General features: G+C 35.6%; 2 protein-coding genes, 1 long non-coding RNA gene and 1 pseudogene across 3 annotated transcripts; 2 read left to right on the top strand and 2 right to left on the bottom strand.

Annotated features, from left to right (window-relative positions):
• Positions 1-699: 699 nt before the first annotated feature.
• On the top strand, positions 700-12224 carry LOC148913112 (uncharacterized; annotated as a pseudogene).
• LOC148913113 (uncharacterized) lies at positions 8145-13404 on the bottom strand. Its single transcript, XM_089027044.1, has 3 exons — positions 13237-13404; positions 13066-13154; positions 8145-12930 (listed from the first exon to the last, which is right to left on the bottom strand). The coding sequence occupies exons 1-3, from the start codon at positions 13402-13404 to the stop codon at positions 12501-12503; spliced, it is 687 nt and encodes a 228-aa protein (XP_088883170.1). The 3' UTR covers positions 8145-12500.
• Positions 13405-14794: 1390 nt separating this feature from the next.
• On the bottom strand, positions 14795-21357 carry LOC116288971 (uncharacterized). The gene is made up of 4 exons (XR_004196258.2): positions 20841-21357; positions 18419-18569; positions 15035-15102; positions 14795-14934 (listed from the first exon to the last, which is right to left on the bottom strand). It is a non-coding gene; the product is annotated as an uncharacterized LOC116288971 (long non-coding RNA).
• LOC116288969 (uncharacterized) lies at positions 14915-15624 on the top strand. The gene is made up of 2 exons (XM_089027043.1): positions 14915-15146; positions 15238-15624. The coding sequence occupies exons 1-2, from the start codon at positions 14915-14917 to the stop codon at positions 15324-15326; spliced, it is 321 nt and encodes a 106-aa protein (XP_088883169.1). The 3' UTR covers positions 15327-15624.
• Positions 21358-21527: the final 170 nt, after the last annotated feature.

Here is a 21527-nt window from a genome sequence, read left to right on the forward strand (position 1 = left end):
ACATCCGTGTTCCGAAAGGGGAGCGCAAACCAAGACATCTATCGACATCCCTAGAAATATGGATCGACATCCCTAGAAATATGGACCTACGTCTTTTGGGACATCTTTCGGCTACTCCATCTCCGGAATTCGAGAGCTTGGTTTTTTTGGTGGCTCTGGAATATATTTGTATACAACTTTGGGTTCTTGTCTGGCGGCCCAGACAAGCGCTCCAATACCCAAGACGGCGAATAGCACATTCCCAGCTATCTGCCAGTCTATTTTCGTGGATATCTCCTCTACTTCTTCGGACAAATCCTCTGCCTCGCTGGATAGGCTTTCCAAATCGCTGGTTGGCAGCTGTTTCTCCAGATCGCCTATGCGCAGCAGCAATTCTTCTTTCGTTTTCCGTAGGTTGTCGAGGACAATAGCAAAAGAATCCTGCACTTCCAGGAAATGCTTCTGCAGATCCGTGGTTGGTGGCTTTTCGGGTATTGCAACCTCTACGCCATTTTCTTTTTCTATCCTGCGTATTTTGGGTATTCCTATACCGTATTTCCTAGCTACCTTCTGCAGCCCCATACCATTCTTTCGGTCTTCCAAAAGGTCTGCGATCTCCTCTTCGGATAGTATCCTGGGTGTGGCCATATATATCTACAACCACATGTTTTTTGTGTCTAGACACCTATGGATCCATAGGGTATTCCATGGACAAACACTATGGATCCATATGGTAGATACCTGTTTGTCCACAGATATAGCATGTATTTGTACATAGCTACGGGTATAGCTGCACACATGCTGGGAAAACAGCGCACGATAGAAATCCTTTTGGACGTCCTAGGAGGTTTGTACAGAGCACAGGAGACAATAGGCAACGCACGCATTCCGGGCTACGTAGCGGCACCATTGCGCATAGCCCTTCGACGGTAGCGCCCTGTTTTGGGGCCCTTTGGAACATGGACAAAATATACACTCTACTAAGGGAGCCCGTCTGGCGGGCGCCCTTGCACATCTTTTGGGAACACGCATACACTCTTTTGGGAACACGCATACACTCTACTAGCATATACAAAGATTTAACCTTATTGTTAACATTCTAAGACACTTTTTTAGCACATACTTACAAAGATTTAACCTTATCGTTAACATTCTTAGACACTTTTTTAGCACATGCACGTCTTTTGGGACACGCGCACATCTTTTGGGACGCGGCTGCACATCTTTTGGGACACGCACATCTTTTGGGGACACGCATACACATCTTTTGGGACACAAAAAAAGGTAGCCGAAAGTGGTTGCCGGGGAAATGGGATTCTGTACACTCTTCTAACTTTAGGTCTTAGACAAATTATGCAAAAGTCATTGGCGAACTTTTTACATTCATGCATCGTATATCTAAAGAATATCTTTCCCTCCATTTGCGACCCCAACAGAGCAGCAGTTAGGCACCTTTCGCGCTGTCGGCCGATCGCGCAAGACCCCCTGTTCCGCGGGTTACCGACCCCCAAAAACCCCAGGGGGGGTGGGTTTTTTCGACTTGTGATTTTTGGCATTGTCGGCGCTTCGCGAGTCCACCTAACTGCTGCTTGTGCTTAGTGGTCACCTATCAGAGGGGGAATGCCACGGGTTGCGTTGCCCCCTGTGCGGCGCCCAGCAACGGATTTCGCAAACATATGTGCCCCCAGAACAGAACACTGGCCCACATATTAGTTCTACCTCCAATTCGCTCGTCCCAACATAAACGCCATCAGGGAGTATTGGGAAGAGGTCGCTGCTCTTGCGGCCTTGAGCATTTCAATAGACGCCCCACACTTTGACTAGTCGTTGTTGGTGTTTTGTTCTTCTTGTAGTATTGTCTTGTCTATTTCGTTGTAATTGTCTTCTGTATGTTGTTATGTCTTTCTACTGACAGAGAGGATGCCTGGTGGTTTAGTACGGAATGTAATGGTGTATTATTGTTAAAAAAAGGGGATCAGCACGTAGAGAGTAAGAGAAAGACGGAGTGGCTGGATGTACTAACTTGTTTACCTCTACCAATAACTGCGACTGCTACGACACTTGACTACTTGATACATTTTTGTTTTTAGTACATTTTTTTAGTACATTGTTGTTGAAAAGGCCTTTTTTAAGGAACGCAATAAAGTGTTTATGTATGTTCATAACGATGCTAAGCGAAGAAGAATCTTGGAACTTATTTTACGATCCTGCCAAAGACGTTGTCCAAGCAAAAAAAGTTTGGAGACAGGTCCTTGGTGTATGCCACATGATGAATATGCTGCTTGATTACACACACGACAAGTAAACAACAAGGAAGGTCTATGTACATTTATATATAGAGAGAGAGAGAGAGAGAGAGAAAGAGTAGTTACATCAATAGCTCTTTTTGATATACTCGTATAGTGGGATAGTCCGTTAGAATTGTAACACTCAGTCATCGCACAATTCCACTAAAAAGTATGACACTAGCGAAATGTCAAAGCCAAAAAAGCGCAAGAATAAAAAGAGAGACCAGAGCGTTTTGAGGCATGGTTAAGGACACACTGCCCCATTTGTATCACCACAAACAGACGAGCAATCTTCTTGTCTGTCGTGTTGCTGTAAATATCCGCACGAATCTTGGTAAAAAAAACATCATATGCACTCTTGATGAGAATGGGTTCCATAACAATTTAGCCGAGAAGTACTGTGAACACAAAGTGCATCTGACCTCCTGCATTCTGACTATAAGAACGATGATTTTGTTCAACTTAGTTGCATTTTGTATTTCTCCATTGCATAGCGCAATCAGTACTCCTACTTCTTGGACGTCATAGTGATATAAACCTAATCAAAACTTTTTCCTGCAACTTTAAGTGTATAAACAATGATCTAAAACGTGGTTGGCAAAGAACAATACAAACAAAGTTCGTTGTTGAAAGGAGAAATCTGCTATGACTATTAATGCAAAAAGATATGAAATTGATAGGAAAAAATACTATTTCTATACTACGTTTCCATGAATAATGAGTTTAAAGAAAGAATTGAGAGTGCGATAGTATTCGACAAGGAATCGAAAGCCCATATAGAAGAACGCCATATTGACAGATGTTACGGAAAATCGAGATTCGTATTACAACCAGAGGAAGTCTTTGATTTTAGGGCTTATCGGCAACATATATTTTAATATAATTATAATTTAAATTATCATGTTATAATTGACCTGCAGGGGCAGCAGTTCCCAACTGCATTAATTCTTGTATATATTTATCACTTGATAGCTGTTATAGTTTATTACGTAAGATGAATGTTCTGCAGGGGGCAGCATTCTATCACTGTATTCTTAATATTCATGTATTATTCCCGCACCTTTACTGGGCAGAACACTCTGCATTTGTAAAAATTGATAATTAATTGTTTATATCAATAAACGGCTGGGGTTTATTTCCCCAAGCCATTTTACGCCAGTAAAAGGTGTGTAGGTTTTTTCCTTTGCCCAGCAAACGCAGCTCAGGCAATGCAGTGTCTTTCCGTATTCATTGATACTGAGATAAAGACATAAAATATCTTTTTTTTGTTTGTTCTCTCTTTAAGCCATGAGCACGAAGGAGCACCCCAAGGGCTGGTCTGGGCAGCCAAATACCTACCGTGCTGTCGTAACCCAATTCACGAGGTGTGCTTAGTGTTCACCTATAACAGAGGGAATGCCGCCGACGGGTTGCGGTGCCCCCTGTGCGGCGCTCTGTTTCATATCTTATCCACACATTCCACCAGACAACAACACGGGGCCAACATATGCAGTATTCTTTCAATTTGTGCGGCCCAATCTCAGCGCCATTAAGGCGTACTGGGTAGAAGCAGCTGCCCCTGCAGCATTAGGGATCTCTATAGACGGCCCATACTTTGACTGATCGTAGCATTGTGTTTATATGCTTCATGTTGCTGACTTTGACTAACAGAGAGATTGTGTGGTGAATTTTTAAGACGTATCAAACAAACAAACAAAATAATAATAATACAAAAAAAATGTATCAAAAAAATAAACAAGTGAATGATGGAGTGATTGGATGCACTAACAACTAAACAGGACATGACCGCTTTAAAAAATATCTTTTTTTTACCTTTTAAATCCTGTTTAAATGAAGAAATTTGTTTTTGCGTAGAGGAATGACGGAGATAGCAAATGGGTAGTTGATTTTATAATGCTAGGTCAAACAAACCCAAAACTATCTCCTCATTGAAGGCAAACTTTTTCACTAAAGTATTATTCCACTGTTACAGCTCAATTTCTTGAACGAATTCATCAGAGCCATACATCAACGCTCAGTGAAAAACAAAAGACTTGAAGAAAAATATAATTTAATGTGTAGTAAAGAACATGGCATTAGCGAATTCGTTCATGAAACAAGCCTAGTAACTTATCTCGATAGAGGATTGATTTAAGTATGTACGAGACGAATAGAGCGAAGTAGAAATAACAGCACAATTAACAACCGTGTAAAAGAAGACAACCGAAGCGAATAAAAAACCAAGAAAAAGAAAAACAGTGAAAGGCTACATGTGTGTACGTGGGACGAGCTAGTCCACTCCATCCCAGTGTTCGGGAAAAACCCCGATAAAGACCGAACACACAATGGGCTAATTCGCATAGATTTTTGTTTCCAATAATAACTACGATGTTTCTACATTCTATATTTTAATTCTCCATTTTCTATTTCTTTGTTTATTAGATGATTGTTTAGAAGATGAATACTGGGAAGATGAAGACAATCTCTTCTATGGTTTGTCAGACGATGAGTCAGACTCGAAGGAAGAGATGCCGAGCATCGCTGAACAGTAAGAGCCCAATATGGCTCTAAAATTATACAGCCAATTTGGTGATGCAAAAAAAAAACCTAGGAAGATTTGGCAGCGTCAATAAAGATCCCGTTGAAAACTCTAACCATAGTCTCCCTGGCTCCACGACACTACCAGAGGTGGGACGGTACACTGGTCCAATATTTACCAGCTGCAACTGGCCAAAAAAAAAATTTAAATCTAAACATTCAACGTAATAACACGATATTGTTACGAAAGGTGAAGGATAGGAACATCCGAATTAATTGGTCTGATGCAAATAAGATGAACAACATGTATGTGATAATAAAGTATGGTAGAGTGGTCACGGCCTATCCCATTACATTGGATAAAAAAGTACTGGCGACGCAGGAACAAGTACTGGCGACACAGGAACAAGTAAAAAGGATTAGCAGCCTACTAGAAAAAAAATCCGTATCGATCTCAATGAAGATTCGGAAGAGGAAGGAGAGGAAGTTGAAGAAAGCAAAAAAGATCTGGAAGATTTGGTATGCAACATTTGCCTATTATCTTGAAACAGGAGGATATATCAAACATCCTACCAATGTTAAAAAACAATGGGTAGAATTTTCGTGTTGATCCTTAAAAATCCATGTAACTTGCCTTGCCTAAAAAAAAATTGGATGAGCTTCAATCCTGATCAAATTTTGCCGAGCACATTAGTAGTCAAGTTATAACTATGAAAGAGGAAAGTTTTCACAAAGACGCTTTTTTAAAAGTTTTTTTCCTGACTACAGGGACGAAAAAAAACCGGTAAGTGTTGAATACTTTAATCATTTATCTATCTACTTCCGTAAATTTCGTGGTTCTTAACACACTCGCTTATGCTATTTCAGATATTGCCTCTACGCTTTTTAAATGGAAAAAAGATATTAACAAGTTTGGTAAGACTGAAAAATGCCATTATGATTCTCTATTGGACTTTACGTCTTAATTTTCTTTCGAAACTTAGAAAATATTCAATTCTTTGTTACGTTTTATTGAAATCCAAGACGTACTTAACCAGCTCAAAGTTTGCCTGATTTTTATAAGTGTTGTATATGTTTTGGACAACAAGATTGATAGCGAAAAGCATGATGTTTAGGTTATTGAAGAGTTCTTTATTCGGGTGATATTTACATAGATTATAGCCTTTTAAGTCATATAAAAAACATATCATGATCTTTTTAGATTTTTCTTGTTTTTTCCTCCAGAAATATATACATAACACGGTGATGGAGGAAACATTGAGTATTATTTCTAAACGTATGCTGTTGCTTTAAATGAACGAAGATTTGCTTCAATTGTTTCATCGCCTTCAAATTTGGCCTTACCCTATCCCGATGACAGACTTCACCCTTCTATGAAAGAATTAGTAGATTATCACCTTTGGCTAGAAACACTGTTAAAAAACAGCGCAGAACGTGTTAAAAATCTAAAGATCTTGACGAACCCATTTACTATGACGAATATATCTCTTATGTCACACGGGCTATGAAGTAAAATCATTGCAAGGCAAAGAACCACGGGTCCGTGTAAGCAAATAAATTTATTAAAAGGTTTGAATTTAAAATTCAAATAGTGGCTTAAGGCATGCAATCTTTTTGCTGATTGTTAAAATCAATTTTTTAGATTTTTCCCCACGAGCACAAAGACTTCGTGAAAAGCAGTAAAGATTTAAGAGCGCGAGACTTTAATGTGAACTTTGTTCAAGTGCCTTATTTGATCCACCTGGAGATCAAAGAGTCTCTTTGTTCTTAACAATTATTTCGTGAATTTACTCTGCCTCATTATGAAGACTGCTATAATTCTATATAAATATCAATATTTTACTGGGGTGGCTGATTCTTGAACAAAAGGGTACCGAAAGTAGAGTACCGTCTTCAGGAATTGTTCAGAAAGTTCAAAAAAAAACACTGAAGAAGTAATCTTAGATTTAAAAAAAGAGCGAGAATGTGTCGAGACAAATCATAATTAGAATATTTTCTCTTTCTGTTTTTAAAGCATTCGAAGTTTTCTGTTAACATGCGGTAAACATCAGTACATATGTAAAATCAATAAAAAAGCTCTGGTCCCACTACTTGATCATTGAACTAGCTAGTTATTTCAACTTTATTAGATCTTATCGCTCATCATGGCTGAATTTTGTTTTGATTCTCAACATCTAAGTTAAGGTTCTAAGTTGGTCTAAGGTGAAAAAAGAAAAAATAATTAATAAATAAATAAAGTAAAATATGGATCATATTTTGAGAAACCATACCAGTGCATTACCTGGAAAATCGTTTTTTACCAACCGTGGGGAGGTCTCAAAACTTATAAGTGGAAACATGAATTCTCCAACGAGGGTTGAAATACACCCCACAAATGCGAGGAGGTAAGAAATCAAATTTTTTTTGATTTCGTCTTTTTTTTACTAAAATAGCTACACTTTATAGGTGTAAAAGGTAATATTCTTTTATATTTACGTTTCTATTTAGGACTATTTTCAAAAGATATTTCAAAAAACCCATTGGAACTCATGGGTTCACAGGTAAGTTGTGTTATGGGGTCCAGGTTATTACTCAGGATTCGCACGTGATAACTACCTATCCAATTCTTTAAAATGATAGTACAATAAAATGAAAAGAGAGAGAGAGAAAAGAGCACCTTTTTCTATGCACGCGCGCGCACATTTCTGTATAACAATTAACGGAATCTTCAATGACAAAAGAATTTTATTGAAACATTAAACACACAGTTTACACTTATTCCCTCCTCTCACTAAGAATGTTGTCAACTATTGCATTCTCACACCATGAAAGGTTTGCGTTTTCATTCAAATCTACTAGTGGTCCATCATTTTGTAAAAGAGTATTAATAAATGCATCACTATCAAACTCGGTATCTATTGCTTGATTTGCATCTTGTCTTTGATACTGTGAAAAAGTGTATACTCTCTCATTTGTAACCTTTTTTTTACTAACAAGTTCAACAATAATTTTCTCGGATTCGAAATTACAAAATGTAAATCATCATAAATTCATCAGAGCCATTCATCAACACTCCGTGAAAAACAAAAGACTTGAAGAAAAATATAATTTAATGTGTAGTAAAGAACATGGCATTAGCGAATTTGTTCATGAAACAAGCCTAGTAACTTATCTCGATAGAGGATTGATTTCAATACGTACGAGACAAATAGAGCGAAGTAGAAATAACAGCACAATTAAAAAGAAGACAACCGAAGCAAATAAAAGACCAAGAAAAATGAAAATCAATGAAAGGCTACGTGTGTACGTGGGACAAGCTAGTCCACCCCATCCCAGTGTTCGGGAAAAACCCCGATAAAGACTGAACACACAACGGGCTAATTCGCATAAATTTTTATTTCCAATAATGACCACGATGTTTCTACATTCTATACTTTAATTGTCCACTTTCTATTTTCTTTGTTTATAAGATAATTGTTTAGAAGACGAATACTGGGAAGATGAAGACAATCTCTTCTATGGTTAGTCAGACGATGAGTCAGACTCAGAGGAAGAGATGCCGAGCATTGCTGAACAGTTAGAGCCCAATATGGCTCTAAAATTATACAGCCAATTTTTCTACATTCTATATTTTAATTCTACATTTTCTATTTTCTTTGTTTATTAGATGATTGTTTAGAAGACGAATACTGGGAAGATGAAGACAATCTCTTCTATGGTTTGTCAGACAATGAGTCAGACTCGGAGGAAGAGATGCTGAGCATCGCTGAACAGTTAGAGCCCAATATGGCTCTAAGATTATACAGCCAATTTTTCTACATTCTATATTTTTATTCTACATTTTCTATTTTCTTTGTTTATTAGATGATTGTTTAGAAGACGAATACTGGGAAGATGAAGACAATCTCTTCTATGGTTTGTCAGACGATGAGTCAGACTCGGAGGAAGAGATGCCGAGCATCGCTGAACAGTTAGAGCCCAATATGGCTCTAAAATTATACAGCCAATTCAGTGATGCAAAAAAAAACCTAGGAAGATTTGGCAGCGTCAATAAAGATCCCGTTGAAAACTCTAATCATAGTCTCCCTGGCTCCACAACACTACCAGAGGTGGGAAGAAAACATTACCAGAAATCCGAGACATCTTGCATCACGAATATCCAGTTTCACCCGAATGGGCCTTTAAAAATGGCTATCCAGCGATACAAAGAAATGTATGTGATCTTAAACTTAATGTGGTATTTTTTCAACCATAACAACTTCGAATTTTACGTGCCGACCTTTTGATGAAAAGTACAGTTCAATTAACATCAAACGTAACGCTTTTTGTATCATTCAATTCGTCCTTATGGACGCAAAATTGATCAAAAACTTAAAGGAATATCTTCAATATATGCCCCTTAATTGAAGCAAAAAGCTTGGTACCTGCATTAGTTTATGGACTTGGACTTATGCTGTTTTGCATGGATCCATCCGTGCCGACCTCTGAAATTATTCTTCACTTCATGTTGTGTCTAAAACCGTCAAAATTAACCTTTTATTATAAAATAAAAGGCCGCAAAACAGCAGGAGAAAAGAGCTATTTTTCGAATCCAGTTGACCAGCATCTGAAGCCGCAAATGTCTTGCAAAAAGTAGAGAAATGACTCATTTTAATCGTTTTATTCGCTCAAGAAGCGGCCATGTTTACAGCTTTGTAGCCTTGTAGTTTCCCTTGTTATACCGCTGTTTTAGAATCTGTAGGCTCCCAAAAAGCGGGAAATTACGAAACAACAACAATCAAATCGCATGCACGTGTAATGTAATTACGAAATAAAATTTAAAGCCAACCTCGTGTACACTGTATTTTCATTATTTTTAAATAGCAAAATGTCCGACGCTCTGTTAGAATTTGAAAAAAAAGCCATTGATTTTAAGCTTAAGGTTGCTGAACCTCCTCTATCTTATATACTGCAGTCGCATGTTGATGAATCATCCATAGCTCTAGCAATAGAAATCCCTTACCCTATTTTGATGAAATGGCATGAACTTGTTGGGATAAAAGACGACCACGGAAAAACCCTAGATTACGTCGACCTACTTAATTTTTGGATCCCTGGACAATGGTTTAAAGTAAGTAAAGCGACAGGATTGAGGATTCACGAAAGGTTAAGACGTGAAGCTGGATCAGTTGTCAAAAAATACACAGGGAAAAAAGCTAGTGGAAGTAAGAGAAAAGAAGCCCAGGTAAAAAACTTAACTCTTAACATCTATGAAAGAGAGCTTGTGGTACCTAAAGAGGTAGAAGAAAATCTTTCTGCTGCAGAACAAGAAATAAAGGAATGGAAATTAAAGTACAAAGATCTGGAGGGGGAGAAAGAATACTTAGCTAGTGAAATGAAGGAGGCGTTAAAAAATAAAGAAAATGAAGTGGGAGAAAACATAAAAAGCTTTGAAGAAAGATTCAAAGAAATAGAAGAAAGAAATGTAGAACTCTCAGCGTACGTCCAGAATTTAGAGAAAAAATCTGGATTTCTCTGCGAAGGCAAAACTATAGACGAATTGGGGAACAAACAAAGTTCCAGAAGACTCAAGGCATTAAAAGGAAAAGCAGATGTTGCCCTTTGGTTCCTTGAGTCACATGGGCTCAAACTTTCTTTCCTAAAGGTCCAGGAGACAAACACTGGGAAGTACCACACTCTGAAATTTGAAAGTGAATTGTCTAAAGAAAGTGCAGATGCCACTGACCAAGAAAACTTAGAAACTCTTTTGTTTTTGCTGGATAAATTTTGTGCCAGTGATGAATTTTATCATGAACTTTCTGTTTTTTCTGAAGACTTACCGAGATCCTATTTAATAAAACAAAAGCAAAATGAGCTCAATAAACTTTGTCATATAGAAAGAACTCCTGGTCAATATCCTGGTGCTCAGCTCTCATTTTCCAACACTATACAAGAGCATATTAGTCAATTCCTTAAGTCTAATCCAAACCATCCAGTGGATGAGCCAATAAAAGTGAAGATCAGTTGTGATGGGGCAAAGATGTCAAGATCAGCAAATTTTATGATCATGTCATTCTCTCTATTGCAAACCGGGGATCTGGTTATGTCTTCAAAAGGTAACAGAACCATTGGAATAGTTAATGGCCCAGAAAAATATGAAACATTAGAAACGTCATTTTCAGAGATAATACAAGAGATAAACAATGTAAATAAAAATGGGAAAATCTAAGTCCATGACAAAGATATACCTATAGAATTATTTCTGGGTGGAGACTACAAGTTTTTACTCATGACCATGGGGCTCAGTGGTGCTACATCAGACTATGCTTGCCTTTGGTGTAAAGTGTACAAGCTTTTAAGGTGGGATATGTCCAAAGATCTTGAATATTATAATGAAGAAATTAAAAGAACACTCAAGGAACTAAAAGATTTAAGTGCTTCATCCAAAAAATTTTCATGTGTCAACAGACCACTTTTTAACATTGAGCTGGACCATGTCATTCTAGATGAGCTTCATCTAATGCTGAGAATTACTGACAGGCTCACTGAAAACCTGATTATGGAAGCAATGGAGAAGGATGGCAAACAAGATCAAAATAAAACTAACAATCAAGAAAAGGGTGTTAATCTAAAGACATTGATTCAAACCATTAATGATTTAGGTATTACTTTTTCAATCTGGGAGGGGAAAAAAATGCTGATGGGAAAGGAAGTGGGTCATATGACTGGGCAAGCCTTGTTGGTTCAGACAAAAAGAAGCTAATGAAACTTCTCCCAGCAAAGCTGCAAGAACTAGATATCCTGTTTCAAGAAACAAAAGAAACTGTCATCAAACTTTGGAAAGATTTTTATTCTCTGTACAATTTGATTAACTGTGATGTATATTCTAATGATTTTCACCTTGAAATTTTTCAGCAATCAAAAGACTTCATCAATTTATTTTGCTCACTTGGTGATAAAAGAGTAGGCTATTCTAATAAAAGAGTTACTCCATACATGCATGCATTAGTATATCATGTTCCCATCTTCATGAAAAATTACAAGAACTTCAAACAGTTTACTGGTCAAGGAATTGAAAAAAACAATGACGATGCAAAGAGGATTTATTTTCAAAAATCAAACAAGTGGGATGCTGCTCAAGATGTATTGCTTCTAGAACACCGTCAAGAAGCACTTAAACATTGTGAAAGGGGTAAAAGGAAATACACAAAAAAGGATGCAGCTTACTGGGAGGATGGCATCATTGACACAAGGAAAAAAAGGATGAAGGCCAGTTTAAGAGAACCAAAAAATGATGGTGAAGCATTCAAATGTGATGAAACTCAAAACCCAGTTGAAGCAAATGGATACAAGAACTTAAATGTCAAGATGTTAAGAGAGGCGATCAAAGCAAGACAAATTAAAGCCAAAGGAATTGCAAAAATGAAAAAATCTGAATTAATTGATCTTTTGAAAGAGCATGATCTTACTACCCAGGTCTAACGACATGATTCTATTATATAGGAAATAAAAATATATATCTTAATTATTTTACTGGATAAAGAGTTTAATGAATTGATTCTTATAATTTTTTTAAGATTCACTGCATAGGTACTCTCATAATTTTAAAAAGCTCATATTTTTATTACTGCTTTCTGATAATTAAGTGTAAACAATTCTATAAAAAAAATGCTATAAAATTATTTAACAAACGAATAATGTACCAAATTAAGTGACCGTTTCATCGACCTTGTATATATGTCAGTCACTTTTTTTAAATTAAATATTATTGCAACCACAAGCTCTTCTATTTACAAAAATTATCACTTTTTCGATCGGAGAATTAGGGGCAAGCTTGAGTTGTCCATTAGATACCAGGTATCTTTTTTTCACAAAACTAAGAACAGTTTTCAACTTAATTGGAAAATCAATCGCTATTCCTTGTCCAAGCTCATGTAAATAATAATACCAATATTCTGGAAGATCAAATCGAATAAAATCATATTTATCATAAAGCATGCAGACTCCATCGGCGGCTTGTTTTCCTTTTCCTCTAAATACATATCTTACAATATCATGATCTAGTCTAATTTCAGCTGAATAACTAACTTTGACAGCATTTGATTTCAAAATAGTTAAAACAGCTTCCAGAAATAATGCAGCCCCATGCTGAATTCTTTCCCTTGTAATAACAGGATTATCGTATGTCCTACAAATAAAGTAAGAAAAATTCCCTTACTATTCGATAGTTTATACGTATTTCATGCACACAAAAGGAAATTATTGTAGTATTGGTTTTGCAACTCCATCAAATATTAAGCTCATACCTAAAACACTTCTTTACTTGATAAGGTGATCATTCAAATGACAAGAAGGTTCCCAGGTACAACTCCATAGCGGCCAATCCTTCCATTTCACAAGGTATTCAAGTTCCTATGTTTTTAAATTGCAGAAATATAAATGCATAAATTTATACTATGGGTTAAGTATCTCCATAAACGACACATTTACCTACCTCCTTATTTGCTTTTCGCCGGCTAATGAGTCTCTCCACAAGATATATTTTAGATCCACGACTGTACTTTTTTTTCCCTTTTAAACTAAGGTCTAAGTCAACTGTAGAAAGTGTATTTAATGCTTTGTAATCCACCCGATCAGTACTTCTATGAGATCGCTCCGCCATGTTTGTTTACATGAAAATATACCACTGCGCATAGTCAGTACTCCTTAAAACGACCGCTGGCTAAATATACTACGGGAGCAAAATGTCTCGGATTTCTGGTAATGAGATTAAAACCTAAACATTCAACGTAATAACACGATAGTGTTACGAAAGGTGATGGATAGGAACATCTGAATTAATTGGTCTAATGAAAATAAGATGGACAACATCATGTACGTGATAATGAAGTATGGTAGAGTGGTCAAAGCGTATCCCATTAGATTGGATAAAAAAGTACTAGCGATGCAGGAACGAATACTGGCAATGCAGGAATAAGTACTGGCGATGCAGGAACAAGTACTGGTTATGCAGGAACAAGCACTGGCGACTCAGTAACAAGTACTAGTGGTGCAGAAACAAGTACTAGCAATGCAGGAACGAGTAAAAAGGATAAGCAGCCTACTAGAAAAAGAATCCGTATTGATCTCAATGAAGATTCGGAAGAGGAAGGAGAGGAAGTTGAAGAAAGCAAAAAAGATCTGGAAGATTTGGTATGCAATATTTGCCTATTATCTTGAAACAGAGGATATATCAAACATCCTACCAATGTTAAAAAACATTGGGTAGAATTTTCGAGTTGATCCTTAAAAATCTATGTAACTTGCCTTGTCAGATATTATGTAGAAAATACCAAAAATGTAGCAGTACGTAGCTGTCCTGTTGGGTAGAATTTTCGAGTTGATCCTTAAAAATCTATGTAACTTGCCTTGTCAGATATTATGTAGAAAATACCAAAAATGTAGCAGTACGTAGCTGTCCTGTTTGATGTTTGTCAACAAATGATAAAGGTCCTTCCAAATATGTATTACAAAACTTTTTCGGAAGATCGTTTACTACCAAGATACCAATTTATCTATTAACCGGTCTCTTTTTTCATTCATTATTATAAAACTAAAATGGAAAAATGAAACTAAAATTATAAAATGGCAATTAAGGAAATGCTAAAAAAATTGGATGAGCTACAATCCTGATCAAATTTTTAAAAAGTTGAGGAACAAAAGTAAGACGTTTTATCTTTTCCTCTTATTCAGGTTAAAACTATTGATTCATCCGTTGAAAAGATGAAAAAGGCGTTAAACAGTAGTGTTATGAAAATGAGTGCACTTTTGGAAACTACAAATAAATGCTATATTATTTCCGAAAAAGGACGAGCAAAAGGAAGACCAGGACGAGTCACATTAATTATTCATCAATAAAAGGACGAGCACATCAATTGTTTATTAAATCATTACCATAAAATTACGAGCAGAGTTTTTGTATTGTTAGACAAGTTTCAGCAACTCTTTTGTTTACCAATCGATAGAGCGCAGGGATTTTGAATTTTATCCCACATTTTTGAACTCATTGAACTAGCTAGTTATTTCAGTTTTATTGGATCAGATGTTCCAGAAAACTTCAGTGTCAAGCGTGCAGAAAGTCCTTCAAAAGACTATTCAACCTCAAACGCCACGAGAACATTCACAAGAAAGATATGTTGTTCGAGTGCTCTACCTGTGGGAAGAAGTTCAACGATAAGTCAAATTTAAAATGGGAATTTTCTTGTGGCGAATGCCATGAGAAATTTGACAGTGTGAATGCACTTCGTACCCACCTGGATACAGCTCACCCTACACCCTCCACACGTGGAACCAAGAGGAAAAACGATTCTCCACAGAAAATCTCAAACAAGAAACAGAAAAAGGATAAGAATTCTTCTGAACAAGGTATTTATTCCTCATAGTTTAATAACACCAGCTGGGCTTCCTTAACTCTTTGTGAAAATTGTAAACAATCTTTCAATTTGTTTCTTTTGAGATATTAGCGAGCCACAACAGCAAGTAATTACAAACAGGCCCGCTGGCCCACCCAACCATGCCACCCACTCTGGTCTTGAATGTGGATGAAGTCACGCGAGACACGTCAAGTATTGTTTAATTTCGGCAAACCAAGTTAAAACAAAAAAGAAAATAAGAGAGACACGGACGCACACACAAGAAATAAAATACTTGTGTGGTATAAATGTTAAAAATAGAATTCCCAACACTTTAACAGAAAAAAAGTTTGCTATAGATAAGTTTTTATCGCATAAAAATAAAAAAGCTAATTTCCAGTTATTCGGTTGCAGTAATGGTATTGATCTTATCTTTTCTCAACCCATTCAAATATTACTAAAATCTTGAAAAACAAAGATTAAAATCTTGAAAAAACGATGAATATTAAAAATCCAAAACGTTTTTTTTATGTTTTCAATTGTCTCTAACAAATTTTCTCGATTAATTTATTGTAAAATTTATATCGTCCTTCTGTACATGACATGCAATCTTATACTGAAAAAATCGCAAGAAAAGCAATAAAATTTACTAGTCCCATTATCATTATTCATCCGTAATCAACAGTTTTTTGGAATTTTTTTGAAAAAACAAAACAAATGTGGTTTAGCATAGCAACCACGAGTTGAACTTTTATTTTAAACTTCGCATGGCGTTGCAATATTAATGTAGGATTTTAAAGAGATCCGCTTTATATAGAAAATCCGGAGATATAGAAGATCCGGTTTGACATGAAGTGAACTATAAAGTGAGGCGATAAATACTAAAGCAAGGCTGCCCGTTGAAGATGTCTTGAGCGGCCAGGTGTTCCTTTGCTTCGCTCCTCGAAAACAACATGAAGAGAAAAGGGAACAACAAACTAGCTAGGAACCTCTGGCACCCTGCAGGGTACGCTTATACAAGAGTTAAAAACAAGAAACAGTTCAGACAGTAATAGACGTAGTTCGCATACAACGATTCTATCGGTTGAATAATGACCTGGGTGTTACCTCAAGGGCACAGCGCAAAACCCACCAGAGTGTAAACTATATAACATTCAAGACTCAGGTTGTCGAAGAAACTACAGACTATTTTTTGAGAACCAAGAGGAATTGTTGTCGCTGTTAAATATAAGGCTAACGGAAGGCATAGTTAGTGAGTAGAGTACTTGATGAAGGTAAGGGTTTAGTGGGTTCTAAAAAGTTTTCTTATTTTATAGCACTATACTTTAATAAACTTCTTACCTTCTAAACTGAAGCACTGCATCACACTTTCAGTTCACAATATTTTATATTTCTATATTTCATTTTTATTAAGAAATTACTTTAACCAACCAAAGATTTTTTTAAAATTTTATCAGTCAGAAAATATTCATAATATGCTATGATGTCAGTGATAAATAGTTATTAACCTTAAAGCATCATCGAACTCTTTCCCCTGCAGCTGTAGGAAGGGGGGTGGGATGGGGGGGGGGGGGGACTAAGACAAATCAAGACTGGAAGTTACGAAATGTTTTAGTCAAGTTGCGAAAATCGAGTGCAAGACTGGTATGATTTCAGGATTGAAACTGTACACAAAGACCAGCAAGCAGACCTCATCTTCCAGGACCAGACCACCGTGTGCCGGTTGAATGAGTCCTTTAGATTCACTCTCTGAAACAATGAGACCGGTGAACTCCAATACTTCCATTCCAGCCACAACAATATGCGACTCTTTGAAGAGCCATTTTGAATAACCAGAGCTGAGCATCGCCGATCAATTGGAAGCAGAAAAGGCAATAAAAATATACAGTATATTCAGTGATGCCCTTCACATGGTTTTGTTTTTAATTTATTTTTTATATTTTATATTTTCATGACAAAACAATTGCCGAACAATAATGTACACTTTACTGATTTTGCAGAACAAATCAGAATGCTCATCAGGGAAGCCCCTTATTTTATGTTAAATAAATCATCTATTAGAAAAGATACTACCATGCGAGCTAAATTAATTGACAACGATCGGTTCTATTCTTTGATAAAGTTTCAACCAATAAGAACACTTACCAAACAAAATCTTTAGAAAAGAGGCCAACTCATCAATTAATAAACGAGACTTTTTATCTTGATCAAATCACCTGCCGATTTCTTTCCGACCAGTCAATTTCATTGAAACAACCTCTTTTTCCAGCAGAACCTCTCTCAACAACACTTGATTGATCACAAATAACCGCTTTCTCCTTTTCATTATGTACTCCAAAATTTAGGGGGAGGGGTGGGGGTTAGGGTGAGGATGATGCAGAACCCCATTCAATATCTACTCTGGAGTAATGCTACGAATGCTACGAGTTTAGTTTTACTCATTGACCCGACAGGAATATCTCTGCTTCTTTCTTTTCCTTTTTATTTCTTATTTATTTATTTCTTATTTTTATTTTTTGTAGCCAAAAGAGAAAAAAATGAAACAAATTTCTAATTCAATCCAAAAGATAATAGTAGAGGATATTTATATGTAGGCATTATTTCCAAGCATTGACAATAATCAAATAAAAAACCATAGTGCTGTCATATGATCAAACACTTACTTTTAAAACATTTGTTTCAAAACAAACAAGGTATCAAGGTATTAATAGATTTCTCGTTCCACTGCGTTTTGCCTTGGTCTAATGTTTTACTCCAAAAATCAGTACGCTTATGTTTCGTAAGCATAATGAGCTTGAAGAAAGAATTGAGTGAAGTCGTTTTGGATGAGGAGGGAAAAGAACACATAGACAATAGACTTATAAAGAAATGGATTGGAAAATCAAGATTTATCTTACAAAGAGAGGAGGTGTTTGATCTGGTAAGATTGATAATAAAAGAGGCAATAGAAAAGAACGAAATCTATGACATCCAACGTAATAACACGATAGTGTTATGATAGCTCATGGATAGACCCATCGGATATTCATATTATGATGAGTTAATTAAAATACTATAACTAGTAACCATAAAAAATGGTCTAGTATTAAAGTAAGCAAATTGATACGTTTCAAAATATTACTTTATATAAATGACGTTTTCAAGATATTTTTTAACACAAGTAACTTTCATTTTATACAACTGAACATAAGTGCAAAAAATAACATTACTTTCACTAATCATTCAATTGCAACACAGAATTCATTATCATAAATTAGCAATGTTTTACATTTTTTTAAATCTTACCTCGACTTTTTCCAGTTCAATTGTGTTGTACCATCCTGCCTTTCCATTTTTTTTGTTGAAACTACTGCAAAATTTTAGTCAAAATACTGATTTCTCTTGAGCCTGATTAAAGTACCACATTCTCATTGTTCTCAGCTCATTCTGGTCTATTCTGAAAGAAAAGTATTCAGTTAAATCAAGTGCTAATATCATAAAGTATTCAATCCTTGATTTTTGAGTTGATTTCAGTTTCAAAACGTCAAAAAAAATGGTTTTAGAAATTCAAAAACAAAGAAAAAAATTTAAATATTAAAATCAATTATAAAATTAATAAGAAATAGGCAAAAATACTAACTTATTGAATTTATAATGGTAATTGAACTGAGTGGAGTGCAATTTGGTCTGAAATCAAACGCGCGATTACAAAATCGCACGACCGCGTAGCGGGAGTGCGATTTGTAATTGCAAGTTTGATTTCAGACCAAAATTGTACGACACGAAGTTCAATTACCACTTTATTATATCCATTTTGAAATCTTTTTTGAAAAAGACGTTTTTTCAGTTAAACCGACATGACTTACAATCTAAAAGCAGTCGATTCAAACATGCTGCCAAGAGAACTTGTTTATACTGATCGAGCAATGATTCTCATTTTGAAAACCAACACTTTCAATCTAAAACTAAAATGAATTTATATCGGACCAAAAGGCATTACGTGTATTAAGAATCGTTTACTTACATTAAATAACAAGACAATCCTGCCCAAAAGGGTTGTAATGAACTGGCTGTTGTCCATATTACAGCCAATGCTCACTGCTTGTATTTTTACGATTTCTGTTCAATATGTTTAGATCACACTTGTGCCGACAAAACAGCAAAAATCAAAGGTTGTTTAGTCCTTCGGTTGTCCTTAAGAAGTCACTTAGCTCAGCAAAAATCTTCTTCTTAAGAAAAACTTCTTTTAATGACTGTATTTTCGATGTGTTGTTATGCTTTACAGATTGAAAAGGAAACCACTTTCCACGATCAATCGCCAAGAAGTCACATTCAAAAGATGCCGATTGCATTTTCTCCCACTGCTTTTCGCTGTAATATCTTCAACTTACTTAAGCAGTTACTTTACAAAGATGCTTTTGACGATTTTAAGTGATCAGTTGGTCTTTTTAAGTCCTTTTTACGGCTTTTTAAGTCTTTTTTTAAGACTTTTGACGGTAAAATCGTTCTTCAGAAAAATTTATTTGAGCCGTGGCTCTTTTTTTTCGCAAGAAGCGGTGAGCTCAACACTAAGATGGATTCCTTGATATAATTGGCTAGAAAATGACATGTCTCTCTTGTGATTGGTTCATATCAGTTGATGTGCAAAATCGTGCAATTTAGAGCTCAAAATCGTGCAATTTATGCTGAAATCACTGCTGCAGGGAACCAATCAGATTGCAGGATTTGCTTGTGATTTCAAAATGGATGTAATAAATGGTCAATAAACTAGAAAGAAAAATCAGAATTTACAAAATTAATAAGTCAAAGGGCAATGATAAAAATTATTTTATTTCAATATAATTTAGTTCGAATCGGTAAACAATAAGATTCCCGGCCAGGATGATTTGCCAAAAAAGAAAATACAAAAAATCATAACTTCTGAGAGAATATTGAATTTAAGAGTCTAGAAACTTTTTCTAATAAAATAACATAAATAAGGTAATGAAATTGGAAGTCAAAGGGCAGAGGAAAAGAGAATTTCATCCAACCATTATTTTGTTTCGATTGGTTTTTATTTGGTTCCAAGCCATGGTTTGGCCAGGGAAGAAAAGAAAAAAAAATACTATTTTTTTCTTTTAAAGATATTGAATTTGTGGGTCTATAATCTTCTCTACATTTAAAAAATATCAAGAATTTATCGAATTTGGAAGTCAAAGGGTGATGGTATAAAATTTTTTATTCAGTCTTATATTGCTTCCATCGGTAAACAATGTACTTTCCCGGCCATGTTACTAAGGTTTGGCCAGGAATAAACAGAAAAAGAAAAAACTACTATATTATTTCAAACAGAATATTGAATTTATGGGTCTATAATCTTCTCTACAATTGAAAAATATCAAGAAGATATCAAATTTGGAAGTCAAATGTTTCAAATGTTGATGGTAAAAAAATGTTATTCAGATATAATTTTGTTTGGATGGGTAAACAATGGCAAAGTTTGACCAGAAAATAAAGACAAAAATTCCAACTTTAATATCTGAAAAAAATATTTAGCTTATGGGTCAATAATGTCTAAAAGATAAAAAATAGCAAGAATTTATTTAATTAAGAAGTAAAAGAGCGATAATGAAAATGATTTCATTCAACCGAAATTTCGGTTCGCTCGGTAAACAATGTGCTTCTGATTCCACAGAGATTATTTGGTCAGGAAAGAATATAGAAAAAAATTAATCAAAAATACTCTTACCTCTAATAAAGTTGTTCCATTTTGGCTTTAGGATGAGTTATAGTTGCTTCTTCAAGTCTCCAAAGTTCAATATCTTTAAGAAAGGTTGATTTTTCGACTCCAGATTCGAGAGAAAGGGTTCGTCTCTTTGTTCTTCGTTCGCTATTCCGAGCTTAATATAAGATGTTAGCCAAAAATGTAAAACGTTTGGCTCTGTATTAAAGATTTGTCGATAACAAGGCTTTCTTGGTTGAATTTTGTAATAAATGAGTTATTTTTCATTTGAAAAAGTAGCAACTTTTCCAGCTAAACTCCGACATCTTGGACTGTGGATCTTCGAGATTCTAGAGAAAGGTTCGTCTCTAATTGTTCTTCGTTCGCTATTAGAAGCTCAAAATTTAGCCAAAAATAATAAACACTTGGCTCTGTATTAAAGATTTGTCGATAATAAGGCTTTCTTGGTTGAATTTTGTGGTAAATGAGTTAGTTTTCATTTGAAAAAGTGTTAACTTTTTCTGCTAAACTAATTCCTCCTCGACCGTCGACCTTCGAATGATAATGTGCCCGCTTGAGTCAAAAATTATATCAAGCATTTGCCGCGCTTATTGTGACGTAACCGAACCGTACCAAAACAAAACCTAGCGGGGGAAGGTATAAACACAAATTAAAAAAATTAGATTAATTAATAAAAATAACTAACAATTTCTT

Source organism: Actinia tenebrosa, unplaced genomic scaffold (genome assembly GCF_029948245.1).
Source record: "Actinia tenebrosa isolate PJP-AT-01 unplaced genomic scaffold, QUT_ActTen_1.0 PGA_scaffold10__47_contigs__length_13832649, whole genome shotgun sequence".
Classification (NCBI taxonomy): Eukaryota; Metazoa; Cnidaria; class Anthozoa; order Actiniaria; family Actiniidae; genus Actinia; species Actinia tenebrosa.